Source organism: Microcebus murinus, chromosome 29 (assembly GCF_040939455.1).
Source record: "Microcebus murinus isolate Inina chromosome 29, M.murinus_Inina_mat1.0, whole genome shotgun sequence".
NCBI classification, from domain to species: domain Eukaryota; kingdom Metazoa; phylum Chordata; class Mammalia; order Primates; family Cheirogaleidae; genus Microcebus; species Microcebus murinus.
Genome location: NC_134132.1, coordinates 15,718,422 through 15,731,160, shown reverse-complemented (window position 1 = coordinate 15,731,160; position 12,739 = coordinate 15,718,422). Strand labels below are relative to the sequence as shown.

At 51.4% G+C, this 12,739-nt stretch overlaps 1 protein-coding gene across 4 annotated transcripts in view; it reads right to left on the bottom strand.

Annotated features, from left to right (window-relative positions):
- The window catches only part of BMP2K (BMP2 inducible kinase), a 76,752-nt gene extending 64,512 nt beyond the window's left edge, over window positions 1–12,240 (bottom strand). Inside the window, exon 1 of one of the 4 annotated variants that reach the window (XM_075998680.1) lies at window positions 11,985–12,240. In XM_075998680.1, coding sequence (XP_075854795.1) covers window positions 11,985–12,126 — 142 coding nt within the window. In that variant the 5' untranslated portion in view covers window positions 12,127–12,240. The remainder of the gene's footprint in view (window positions 1–11,984) is intronic. The other 3 variants (XM_075998681.1, XM_075998683.1, XM_075998684.1) reach the window with 3 other exon arrangements.
- Window positions 12,241–12,739: the final 499 nt, after the last annotated feature.

Below are 12,739 nucleotides of genomic sequence, written 5' to 3'. Positions count from 1 at the left end.
GAGCACTAGAGCTCTCACGGGGCAGATGAGAAGGGCTGCTCGTGTTCTTTCCGGCTTTGCGATGACACGCATGGGTTGTGCAGATTGGCTGCACAGCCACGCCCGTCACTAGGGCTGATTTTCATAGCCACGCCCACCACTAGGGCTGATTTTTTTCATAGCCACGCCCACCACTAGGGCTTATTTTCATAGCCACGCCCATCACTGGGGCTGATTTTCATAGCCACGCCCATCACTAGGGCTGATTTTCATAGCCACTCCCCTCTCTAGAGCTGTTTTTATAGCCATGCCCATCACTAGGGCTGATTTTCAGGGTAGGACTTCTATTGGGCACATCCTGCTAGGACATCCTGCTAGGGCTTATTTTTTCCGTAGGGCTTATGTCTTGGAAACACGGTATATTCCCAGCTACTCAGGAGTTTGAAGCAGGAGGATCGTTTAAGAGTTTGAGGCTATAGTGAGCTACGATTCACACCACTGCCCTCATGCTTGGGCCACAGAGCAAGACCCTGTCTCTTCAGGAAAAAAAAAAAAAAAAAAAACTTTCTGGAAATGGAGAGTGATAATGAGTGCACAACAGTGAGAACGTACTTGATGCCACTGAACTATACACTTACAAATGGCTGAGGTGGTAAATTGTATGTATATTTTACCACCATTAAAAACCAAAAAAAAAAGTCTGGGCATGGTGGCTCACACCTGTAACCTCAGCACTTCTGGAGGCCCAGGTGGAAGTACTGCTTCAGGCTAAGGATTCAAGAGCAGCCTAAACAACATAGCGAGACTCCATCTCTACAAAACATAAAAAAAAATTAGCCAGGCGTGGCAGCACAAGCCTGTAGTCCCAGCTACTCAGGAGGCTGAGGCAGGAGGATCGCTTGAGCCCAGGAGTTGGAGTTTGCTGTGAGCGAGGCTGACGCCACGGCACTCTAGCCCGGGCGACAGAGTGAGACTCTGTCTCAAAAAAACAAAATAAATTAACTTGAAGCGAATTAAAGGCAAGAACTCAGATCAGCAGCTGTCAGGACTCCCCCACACCCCCACACCCCGATATTTTCCTCCAAGAAAGCACTATTTCAAAGATGATAATAATAATAAAAAAATGTTACGATAGGTAAACCAGCAGCCATAATCGTTTCGTATTTTAAAATAATACCCACGGCAAAATGCCTCTCCCTAAAGGCTATATTCCAAATCACGCCCTTAATGTTCCTGGAATTCTGCAAGACTAGGATAAACCAGTAACTCCAAAAACAGAGTCTCTCTGTGAAGAGGGCCTCACGCACTGCACTCCTCCCTGCAGGGGGACTTTTAGAACTGTCAGCAGACATGCGCTAACTGACCTCATTTGTACAGACGACACGCACAAAGAATCTCCAAATTAACTAAGTGCCCAGCTATGTAAAACAGCTAGAACATTAACCCACTCGACTTCCCAGCTCAGGCCCCTAAAAACAGCAGGCCTGAGGGGCGGACGGATGGCTTGCCAGACGCACGCAAGATGAAACCAAGGAATAAACAGTCCCAACCCCCTTGGAGATGAAACTCTGTACCCAGACCACTAGAAAAGTGTGGCAGCTTTGAAGTCACGGTTTTAAGAAGGCCTTAATTTTGGCATCTCGAATCAACGCTTTAATCATTTCGATAGCTACCAAACACGCTCTAGGAGATGTACATGGTCTACCTCCAGTTTCGACCAAAACAAACAAACAAACAAAAAAAAGGGACAGAAATGGAAAAAGAAAACCAAGATAACATAGAAGAAGCTCATAAAGAATACTATAGAAAACCTGGCATCACTAGCGCTCTGGGAGGCCGAGGCGGGAGGATCGCTCAAGGGGTCAGGAATACGAGACCAGCCTTAGCGACAGACAGCAAGACCCCGTCTCTACTAAACAATAGAAAGAAATTAATTGGCCAACTAAAAACATAGGGAAAAAAATGAGCCGGGCGTGGTGGCCCATGCCTGTAGTCCCAGCTACTCGGGAGGAGGCTGAGGCAGGAGGACGGCTTGAGCCCAGGAATTGGAGGCTGCTGTGAGCGAGGCTGACGCCACGGCACTCACTCTAGCCCGGGCGACGGAGTGAGACTCTGCCTCAAAAACCTGGAATCAATGTGAGAACATCAATGCCACCTTCAATCTCTAAAAGGGACAACATCAAGGACTTTTTCCTATCTTTCCCTCCTGCAGACCCCAGGATGAAAAATACTAACAGATATCGATTCATTTCCATTGTTTTCTAAATGGCCAAAGACATAATGTTTTCGATCTGCTCAGCATGAGAATGTAAGGGATATCCACAACAGGTAACTACAGCTGAAAGCAAATCTATGTGGCAATGTCTGTGCAATTTAGCGCCTTTACTGGAGATAAATGCATAATTTCCACTATGTTTTTTTGTAATACTGAAACCCAGGAATAACTGTTTTAGTACTTTTTCCTTGAATGAAACTGCCACCTCTAGAGAAAAATATATCAGTGGACAATCAAAATTACATCCTAGGAGCTATCCTTACAATGATAACACAAACAAATCAAAAGAGAAGTATGTGTTAAAAACGTGTTTCCCAGAAAATAAGACCCATCAATACAACAAGCCCCAGCAGGATGTCTAAGCACCTGTGCAATAGAAGCCCTAACCCAAAAATCAGCCCTACTGATGGGCGTGGCTATGAAAATCAGCCCTACTGATGGGCGTGGCTATGAAAATCAGCCCTAGTGATGGGCGTGGCTATGAAAATCAGCCCTGGTGACGGGCGTGGCTGCGCAGCACATCTGCACAACCCATGCGTGTCATCGCGGAGCGGGAAAGAACTCGAGCAGCCCTTCTCATCCGCCCCGTGAGAGCTCTAGTGCTCGACAGGAGAGATCGGGGCCGGTGGCTCTAAAGGAAACAGAGTCGCAAGACATTCAGGATGGGATTTGGGGTCTGGAGAGTGAGGATGATGTTCCAGAAGAAGACGACTTCACTATATTTGGATCAATGTACGTGGTTGTACCGTACTTAAAGAAAAATAACACAACCCCTGAAAATAAACCCTGGGGTGTCTTCTTGAGGAAAAATAAATATAAGACCCTGTCTTATTTTGGGGGAAACACGGTAATATTCTACATAGCATTCTTTGCTGCAGATCATTTCCATTTTACTGTGAAAGCATATGTGACTACAGAGGTCAAAATTCTACATAACTGATTGAAACCTGAAATTATATATGGCTCAATGATATATAATAATTTAAGCTATTCATATTTTTTTACAAACATAAATGTGATACTAGTCCGGGTGCAGTGGCTCACCCCTGTACTCCTAGCACTCTGGGAGGCCGAGGCGGGTGGATTGCTCAAGGTCAGGAGTTCAAAAACAGCCTGAGCAAGAGCGAGACCCCGTCTCTATTAAAAATAGAAAGAAATTAATTGACCAACTAATATATATAGAAAAAGTTAGCCGGGCGTGGTGGTGCATGCCTGTAGTCCCAGCTACTCGGGAGGAGGCTGAGGCAGGAGGATCGCTTGAGCCCAGGAGTTGGAGGTTGCTGTGAGCGAGGCTGACGCCACGGCACTCACTCTAGCCTGGGCAACAAAGCGAGACTCTGTCTCAAACAAACAAAGAAACAAAAAGTGATAGTAATGAGAGCAAGTTACTACAATTTCAGAATCAGATTTCACTGAAAACTTACAACCAAATCTGTATCTAAAGTTCACCCATATTTACTGAGAAATTTGGCATGCACTATTAAATACTGTCACACATTATCCCCCTTAAGTTTCATAATAGACAATAACTCCTCGTTTCAGGAGAGCAAACAATGTTTCCTGAGAGTTTAGTTCAACAAAAGAAATTGCTAGATATGTAATACAGGGCAGGAACGGAGGGTACAGAGATGAACAGAACATAAAACAATTTCACAACTGCATGTAATAACACTTTTTTTTTTTTTAACTGAGTCACTTTTGCAGAATAAAGAAAAATATAATTTCAATAGCGTAAGATGACCATGAAGGGGTATCTGGGTTATTCTTTCTTTACTGCTTCAAGGAGGCTAAGTGCAATGACTCTTTGCCCTGACTGTTGTCTGTCTTCACCAAAGTAGAAAATTCAGTAAAAAGCCCTTCACTGGGCCGGGCGCAGTGGCTCACGCCTGTCATCCTAGCGCTCTGGGAAGCCGAGGCGGGAGGATCGCTCAAGGTCAGGAGTTCAAGACCAGCCTGAGCAAGAGCGAGACCCCCGTCTCTACTAAAAATAGAAAGAAATTAATTGGCCAACTAAAAACATATAGAAAAAATGAGCCGGGCATGGTGGCGAATGCCTGTAGTCCCAGCTACTCGGGAGGAGGCTGAGGCCGGAGGATCGCTTGAGCCCAGGAGTCTGAGGTTGCTGTGAGCGAGGCTGACGCCACGGCACTCACTCTAGCCCGGGTGACAGAGTGAGACTCTGTCTCAAAAAAAAAAAAAAAAAAAAAAAGAGCCCTTCATTGGTGCTTTTCAATATGCAAATTAGGTCTCAATGAAGAACCCTGTCTGTTTTAAAAAGAAAAGTCAAACATCATTTCTTTTGAAAAGTATCTGAGTGTCCAGTGTACTTGTGTGATACAAGAGCAATCAAAGCAGAGTGCTTCTGGCCTCAAGAAGTTTACTATCTGCTAGGGGCGATGAGAGGCGGAACAACAATTAACCACCTTAGGGTTTCCAAGTGCTTACATAATTACAGCTCCAGACAAAAGATCAAATGTGATAAAAGGAGAAATGGCAAGAAGCAAATAGCTACAGGCGTCCACAGAGAGGAGGAAGAGATCATAAACCGGTAGTTAGGGAGCAGGAATTACCCAGGCAAAAGCAGTGACAGTACAAGACTGAGTCACAGGTGGGAACATTTTGTGGCTGGGGCAAAGAGTAGCCACCTAGCAAACAACCAGAGATAAGATTCAAAAGGTAGGTTAAGGGCTGGGGGCGGTGGCTCAAGCCTGTCATCCCAGCACTCTGGGAGGCCGAGGCGGTTGGATTGTTTGAGCTAACGAGTTTGAGACCAGCCTGAGCAAGAGCAAGACCCCCGTCTCTACTAAAAATAGAAATAAATTAATTGGCCGACTAATATATATAGAAAAAATTAGTTATCCTGTAGTACTGACTGGCTAAGAAAGAAAATAATAAAAAAAGAAAAAATGAGCCGGGCATGGTGGCGCGTGCCTGTAGTCCCAGCTACTCGGGAGGCTGAGGCAGGAGGATCGCTTGAGCCCAGGAGTCTGAGGTTGCTGTGAGCGAGGCTGACGCCACGGCACTCACTCTAGCCCGGGCAACAGAGTGAGACTCTGTCTCAAAAAAAAAAAAATGTGATCAGTGACGTCTCAGCAACACACCTGTCCACTCCATCCCCTCCCGAAATGCTCTCGTGTTCCCGGGCATCGGGTTCTCCTGCTGCTCCTCCTCCCTCCCTGGCAGCTCCTCCTTAGTCCCCTCTGCCTGCTCTAAATCAGAGGCTCTGGAGTGTGGCCCCCCGACCGGCAGTGTCAGTGTGTGGCTGAGGAAGGCAGCGGGAAAGGAAGTGCGGGCCCCAGCCAGGCGTGCTCAGTCTAACGTCAGGGGCCGAAGTCAGGGGCCAGGTTCGGCCGTCTGCGTTTATCAAGTCCTCCTCCGAGTGATTCGGATCAAGACCAACGTTTTTTTGTTTTGTGTTTGAGACAGAGTCTCACTCTGTCACCCGGGCTAGAGTGAGTGCTGTGGCGTCAGCCTCGCTCACAGCAGCCTCCAACTCCTGGGCTCAAGTGATCCTCCTGCCTCAGCCTCCTCCCGAGTAGCTGGGACTACAGGCATGCGCCACCGCACCCGGCTCATTTTTATTTCTATATATATTTTTAGTTGGCCAATTAATTTCTTTCTATTTTTAGTAGAGACGGGGGGGTCTCGCTCTTGCTCAGGCTGGTCTCGAACTCCTGACCTCGAGCGATCCTCCCGCCTCGGCCTCCCAGAGTGCTGGGATGACAGGTGTGAACCACCGCGCCCGGCCACCCGGCCACTTTTAAAGAACCCTGTGGTAAATTCCCGGCCTCCAATTAATGACAGAGCCAATAACCCCACATCCTTCTCAGTAAGTCTAACCCATTCCACTGTATTCACGCTATCATTCCTATCGAGGCCCCATAACCTCATGATTAGATTATATCAACAAGTTATTGTTGACACCCTAGTCTAAATGTCTTAAGTCCATTTTGAACCAAGGACATTTTGGGGAAAAAAACGTCCCCTACTCAAGAACCAATTTGGCCAGGCGCTGTGGCTCACCCCTGTAATCCTAGCTCTTGGGAGGCCGAGGCGGGCGGATTGCTCAAGGTCAGGAGTTCAAAACCAGCCTGAGCGAGACCCCGTCTCTACTATAAATAGAAAGAAATTAATTGGCCAACTGATATATATATATAAAAAAAAAAAAAAATTAGCCGGGCATGGTGGCGCATGCCTGTAGTCCCAGCTACTCGGGAGGAGGCTGAGGCAGAAGGATCACTCGAGCCCAGGAGTCTGAGGTTGCTGTGAGCGAGGCTGACGCCACGGCACTCACTCTAGCCTGGGCAACAAAGCGAGACTCTGTCTCAAAAAAAAAAAAAAAAAAAAAAAAAAGAACCAATTTCCTAAAACTAAAAAAAAAAAAAAAACACAAAAAACAAACAAACAAACAAAAAAGAACCAACTTCTTCCCATCATCAATCGATACTGAATTCCTCAGACTAGCACCAAAGGCTTCTCATGATGAGGCATGTCTCAAGAAAAACTTCGAAGGTCACACTGAATTGATTCCATGTGCTTGAGGACCTGACGCTGTTTCAAGCTAAAATCGACATAGGACTCCATCTCATTTCTACGGCCCCAAGTTGGGATTTGCTTAGCACGGACTCCCGAAACCGAGCGGCTTTTGGGAAAAATCATAAAAAAAACTCCTCACCATGCCGGTCCCCTAAACCCTTGAGCAGCCTGTCAGCATTTTCAAACATCCGGAAAGTGCTTGACCAGAAGGACACGGCGACACGAAGTATACAATGTCTCGGAGAGAAAACTACTTCAACAGTTTAATTACAACCCTGAGAGTCTGGGTTTCTGAGACCAGAGTCTCGCTTTGTCACCTGGGCCAGAGTGCCATAGCGTCAGCCTCGCTCACAGCAACCTCAAACCCCTGGGCTCACACGACTCTCCAGCCTCGGCCTCCCAAGCAGCTGGGGCTACAGGCCCACGCCACCAAGCCTGGCTAATTTTTCTGTCGTTAGTAGAGACACGGTCTCGCCTTTGCTGAGGCTGGTCTCGAACTCCTGACCTCAAGCGATCCTCCCTCCTCGGGTCTCCCAGAGTGCTGGGATGACAGGCGTGAGCCGCCGCGCCCGGCCCTGGGTTTTTTAAACTGTAGACATGACACACGTGTGCATATGAGTATGTAACAACGGTTTATCATTATTTGGGATTCCATATTTGGAAATTCATCTACTTGCTAACATTTCTTTGTCTGCCCCAAATAATTACCCACGTCACTTTCACGGTCGTTTGCAGACATATGCACAAGGAAGAAAAATCTGAGTTTCCTGACTTGCACATTCTTGTTACAGCTCTCATTCTGTAAACCCTTTTCGGGGTCTACTTAGTGCCATTTTTTTCCCTCATTTTTGCGCTTTTTTTATTTGTGATTTCACTGTTTTAAAATGGCCCCCAAACATGGTGCTGAAGTGCTGCAATGTTCCTAAGTGCAAGAAGACCATAAAGTACCTTACAGAGAAAATACAAGTGTTAGGATAACCTTCATTTAAGCATTATAGTGCTGTTGGCCGTGATTTCAATGTGCATGAATCATCGATATAGAGTAAATAAGGTATCTTTAAACAGAAATACGCATAAAATAAAATAAGGTTGTACACTGATCAATTGACACAAAAGTTCTAAGGAATCTAACACTGTGGTCCCCACAAGAGCAATGGTTCACTATCTGCTAATTCCACACCTATGGTGACTTTTGGGAACATAACTCTGTGTGTGTGTGTGTGTTTGTGTGTGTGTAAAAGAAAGGGCGCGGTGGCTCACGCCTGTCATCCCAGCACTCTGGGAGGCCGAGGCGGGTGGATTGCTCAAGGTCAGGAGTTCGAAACCAGCCTGAGCGAGACCCCGTCTCTACTAAAAATAGAAAGAAATTGACCAACTAAAAATATATATATACAAAATATTAGCCGGGCATGGTGGCGCATGCCTGTAGTCCCAGCTACTCGGGAGGAGGCTGAGGCAGGAGGATCGCTTGAGCCCAGGAGTTGGAGGTTGCTGTGAGCGAGGCTGACGCCACGGCACTCACTCTAGCCTGGGCAGCAAACTGAGACTCTTGTCTCAAAAACTACTAATAATAGGGGGAGGGGGGAAAGGGCATTTATTGAAACCTTGAAATCTGTACCCCCATAATATGCCGAAATAAAAAAATAAATAATAAGGGGGGGGGCAGGGGCAGGTAAAAAATAAAAAAATAAATAATAATAATAAAAGAAAGAGACAGACAGGGACTGACTTATCAAAAACACACTGCACGGGTCACTCAGTAAGCTGCCTATGTTCGCAGCAGCAAGGCAAAAATACCTTGGGGCCCAGAGTCCACTGTGTCCTGGCCCTCTTTAAACAATACTGAGTGGAAGCAAAAAAAAAAAAAAAAAGTAAAATCTACAAAGTTTGCGTTTTGGTCTGTCCTAGCATCTATCGCTTTTCCTACTCGGTGGCATACCCCTGCCCAGTTTGGGTATTCTTACGTCTTAATGCCTTCTCACAAGCACTTGCCCCGACCTTATGACCGGGCGAACTTGTCAATTACTGGTGAATTAATTCATGCTTAAATGTGAACTACACTTGTGCTAAAACACATCGTCTTAACTGTGGCGTCACCTAACTGAGAAGGAGAGGAGCTATCAAGCACCCGGAGTAAGCGTAAACCAGCGGGGATGGTCCAAGGGCAGACTGGATCCTGATGACCGCATCTGCGTGTTTGCCGAAGAGAGGAGGAACACACAGGGAAGGAAGCCTCTGGCCTCTGCTCCAGGGAGGACGTGGAGCTGGAGTGGAGGATGAAGTTCCACCTTCAACCCTCGCTTCCTTCCTGCTATCACCTGATTACTGGTCTCTCTAAGAGAAACGACAAACTTATGGCAAAAGTCAGTGGACATGAGTGCTTGCAAACATTTTTTCGTTCTTTGCTTTTTGTGGCTGAATGAGGACTCTTCCTTTGAAATTCATTTTTATTTTCATTTTCCAAATTTATTTATTTATATTGAAAATGGCTTGCCTGGAGAGAGCAAAAGGACATGTTTGGGGCAGTGATAGCAGTTAGGAATTCCAAGTCTAGTTTACGTTAATATCTTCTATTAAATAAAAGACCCGCCTGGGATTTAGTGGAACAACGTGAGCGTAACACCACTCAAGCTACACTTCGATCAGTGACTAACACAATTCGAAGACAGAAGTATGGCATGTGAGTTAGCCATGTGTTTGTTTTTTTTTTTTTTTTTTTTTGAGACAGAGTCTCACTTTGTCGCCCGGGCTAGAGTGAGTGCCGTGGGGTCAGCCTCGCTCACAGCAACCTCAAACTCCTGGCTCAAGCAATCCTCCCGCCTCAGCCTCCCAAGTAGCTGGGACTACAGGCATGCGCCACCATGCCCGGCTAATTTTTTGTATATATATTAGTTGGCCAATTAATTTCTTTCTATTTATAGTAGAGACGGGGTCTTGCTCTTGCTCAGGCTGGTCTCGAACTCCTGACCTCGAGCAATCCTCCCGCCTCGGCCTCCCGGAGTGCTGGGATTACAGGCGTGAGCCACCGGGCCCGGCCAGCCATGTGTTCTTAAAACCTACAACCCAATCTAAGGCAACACTTGAAATTCATGCGCAGTAAGGAGCCAGAAAAGTTTACAGCACGGCGAATCTTTCACTGAGACCGTCCACCACACGCTCGCTCTTCTGAGAAGCGAAGGACCCTCCTACCTCTTCAAGGTGTGGGCTAGGCTCGTTACACTGGGCAAGCGTTTCCCAAACGACGACATCCACCCCTGAATATTTCAAGATTTCTTTCTCTTTAGAATACTTCACACACAAATCTTCAGGTTTTTCTTTTGCACTAATTTACCAATGTTCATAGCATTTAAAAAAAAAAAAAAACACAAGTGGAATCTCAGCCTACTGGTTTCAAACCACACCAATGTGTCTAACTCTCACAGAACCAAAACTATGGTCTTCCATTTCTTTTCTCTTAACCATATAACTTAAAAAGGGCCACTCGGCTGGGGCAAGGCGGCTCACGCCTGTCATCCCAGCACTCTGGGAGGCCGAGGCGGGTGGGTGGATTGTTCCAGGTCAGGAGTTCGAGACCAGCCTGAGCAAGAGTGAGACCCCGTCTCTACTATAAATAGAAAGAAATTAATTGGCCAACTAATATATATATATAGAAAAACATTAGCCGGGCTCTGTGGCTCACGCCTGTCATCCCAGCTCTCTGGGAGGCCGAGGGGGGTGGGTCGTTTGAGGTCAGGAGTTCAAGACCAGCGTGAGCAAGAGCGAGACCCTGTCTCTATTAAAAATAAAAATAAAGTTAATTGACCAACTGAAAATAGAAAATAAATAAATAAATAAATAAAGGAAAAAAATAAATCAGCCGGGCATGGTGGCGCATGCCTGCAGTCCCAGCTACTCGGGAGGAGGCTGAGGCAGGAGGATCGCTTGAGCCCAGGAGTCTGAGGTTGCTGTGAGCGAGGCTGACGCCACGGCACTCACTCTAGCCTGGGCAACAGAGTGAGAGTCTGTCTCAAAAATACATAAATACATACATACGCACATACGTGAATGAATGACTGACTGACTGAATGAATGACTGACTGAACGAATGAATGAATGGGGCCACCCGCTCGCCAGCAGACCCCCATCCACTGCCGAAGCGTTTACTCTGCAGCTCCAACTCAAGGCCAGCGAAGCCGCGACAGACAGGGGAGCGGTCTGCACGGCCGGTCCTGCCAGGAACACAGAACTCGCAGTCTAAGGGTTTGGGGTTTTCCCCACGGAGTAAAGCTCCCTCGCGAGCCGGCTCCCACGCGCTGCCCAACCGCCCAGGGCGGGCGAGGGCCGCCCGGACACCGGGGAGCGAGGCCGCCTGCTGGCCGCCACCTGGCGGGGCGCCCGGGAGCTCGGCGCGTCTCCCCGCGACCATCTCCGTCCGCTCGCGCGCTCCAGGGCAGGGAACCAGGTGAAAGCCGGCAGGGGGAGAGCCGCGCGCCGCTCCGAGCAGCCGGCGGCAGAGAAAGCCGGCCCCGGAGACGGCCCCGCCGGCCCCGCCAGACCCGCCAGCCCCGCCGGCCCCTACAGACCCGCCGGCCCCGCCAGACCCACCAGCCCCGCCGGCCCCGCCAGCACCGCCAGCACAGCCCCGCCGGCCCCACAGCCCCGCCAACCCCGCCGTCCCCACAGCCCCGCAGGACCCACAGCCCCGCCGACCCCACAGCCCTGCAGCCCCACAGCCCCGCCAACCCCGCCGGCCCCACACCCCCGCTGGCCGGGCAGAAGGCGCGCCGGCCCCACAGCGCCGCCAACCCCGCCGACCCCACAGCCCCGCAGGACCCACAGCCCCGCCGACCCCACAGCCCCACCGGCCCGGCAGAAGGCGCGCCGACCCCACAGCCCTGCAGCCCCACAGCCCCGCCGGCCCGGCAGAAGGCGCGCTGACCCCACAGCCCCGCCAGCCCCACAGCCCCGCCGGCCGGGCAGAAGGCGCGCTGACCCCACAGCCCCGCCGGCCCGGCAGAAGGCGCGCTGACCCCACAGCCCTGCAGCCCCACAGCCCCGCCGGCCCGGCAGAAGGCGCGCTGACCCCACAGCCCTGCAGCCCCACAGCCCCGCCGGCCCCACAGCCCCGCCGGCCCGGCAGAAGGCGCGCCGAGAGGGCGCGGACCGAGCCGCCGCCGCCACGCCCCAGCCTCCCGCGCCCGCGCGGCGCCCGTACCTTCGGCCAGCGACTCCTCCAGCGTGACCTGGTAGCGGCCGACGGCGAACACCCGCACGCCCACGGACGAGCCCCCGCCGGCCCCGCCGGCCCCGCCGCCCGCCGCGCCGTCCGACTTGGGCATCCGCGAGAACTTCTTCATGGCCCCGCCGGCGTGGCGGCGCGCGGCCCGGGGTCGCCGCCCTCGCCCGCCCTCGCCGGCCCGCGCGGCCCCTCGCTCGCTGCGCGCCGCCCGCCCCGCCTCGCCTCACATCCCGCGCCCGCCCGCCGGCCGCCCCGCCGGCCCGGTCCGCAGCGCGCGGGAGGGCGGGGCGGGGCGGGGCCGAGGGGCGGGGCCTGCGCGAGGCGCCGCCGCGGCCCCGGAAGCGCCCGGACGTCCCCGCCGCCTCTCGGGGGGCGGCGCGCGCGGGGCCGACGTAGGGAGCGACCCCGGCAGGACCCCCGACCCCGGGCCGCCGCGGCCCCTCAGCGCTGCGACCCCGTTGGCGTCGCGGCGGCGGCGCCGCTGACCCCGCTCGCCGAGGCCGGGCGCCCTTGCGCATGCGCGCGCGCCGGATGCTCGGCGCCGCCGGAAGTGACGTCGCCGGCTCTTGTCACGTGGCGGGAGCGCGACGAAAGCAGGCGCGACGCGGGGCGCTGGGGACGCCGGCGACGTCCCGGGGTCGCAGGGTCCAGCCCCGGGCGTGTGAGGGTCGCGGCCGTGACGGGGACCGGGCCCGGCGACCCGGCGGCCGTCCCGACGGGGACGTCAAGAT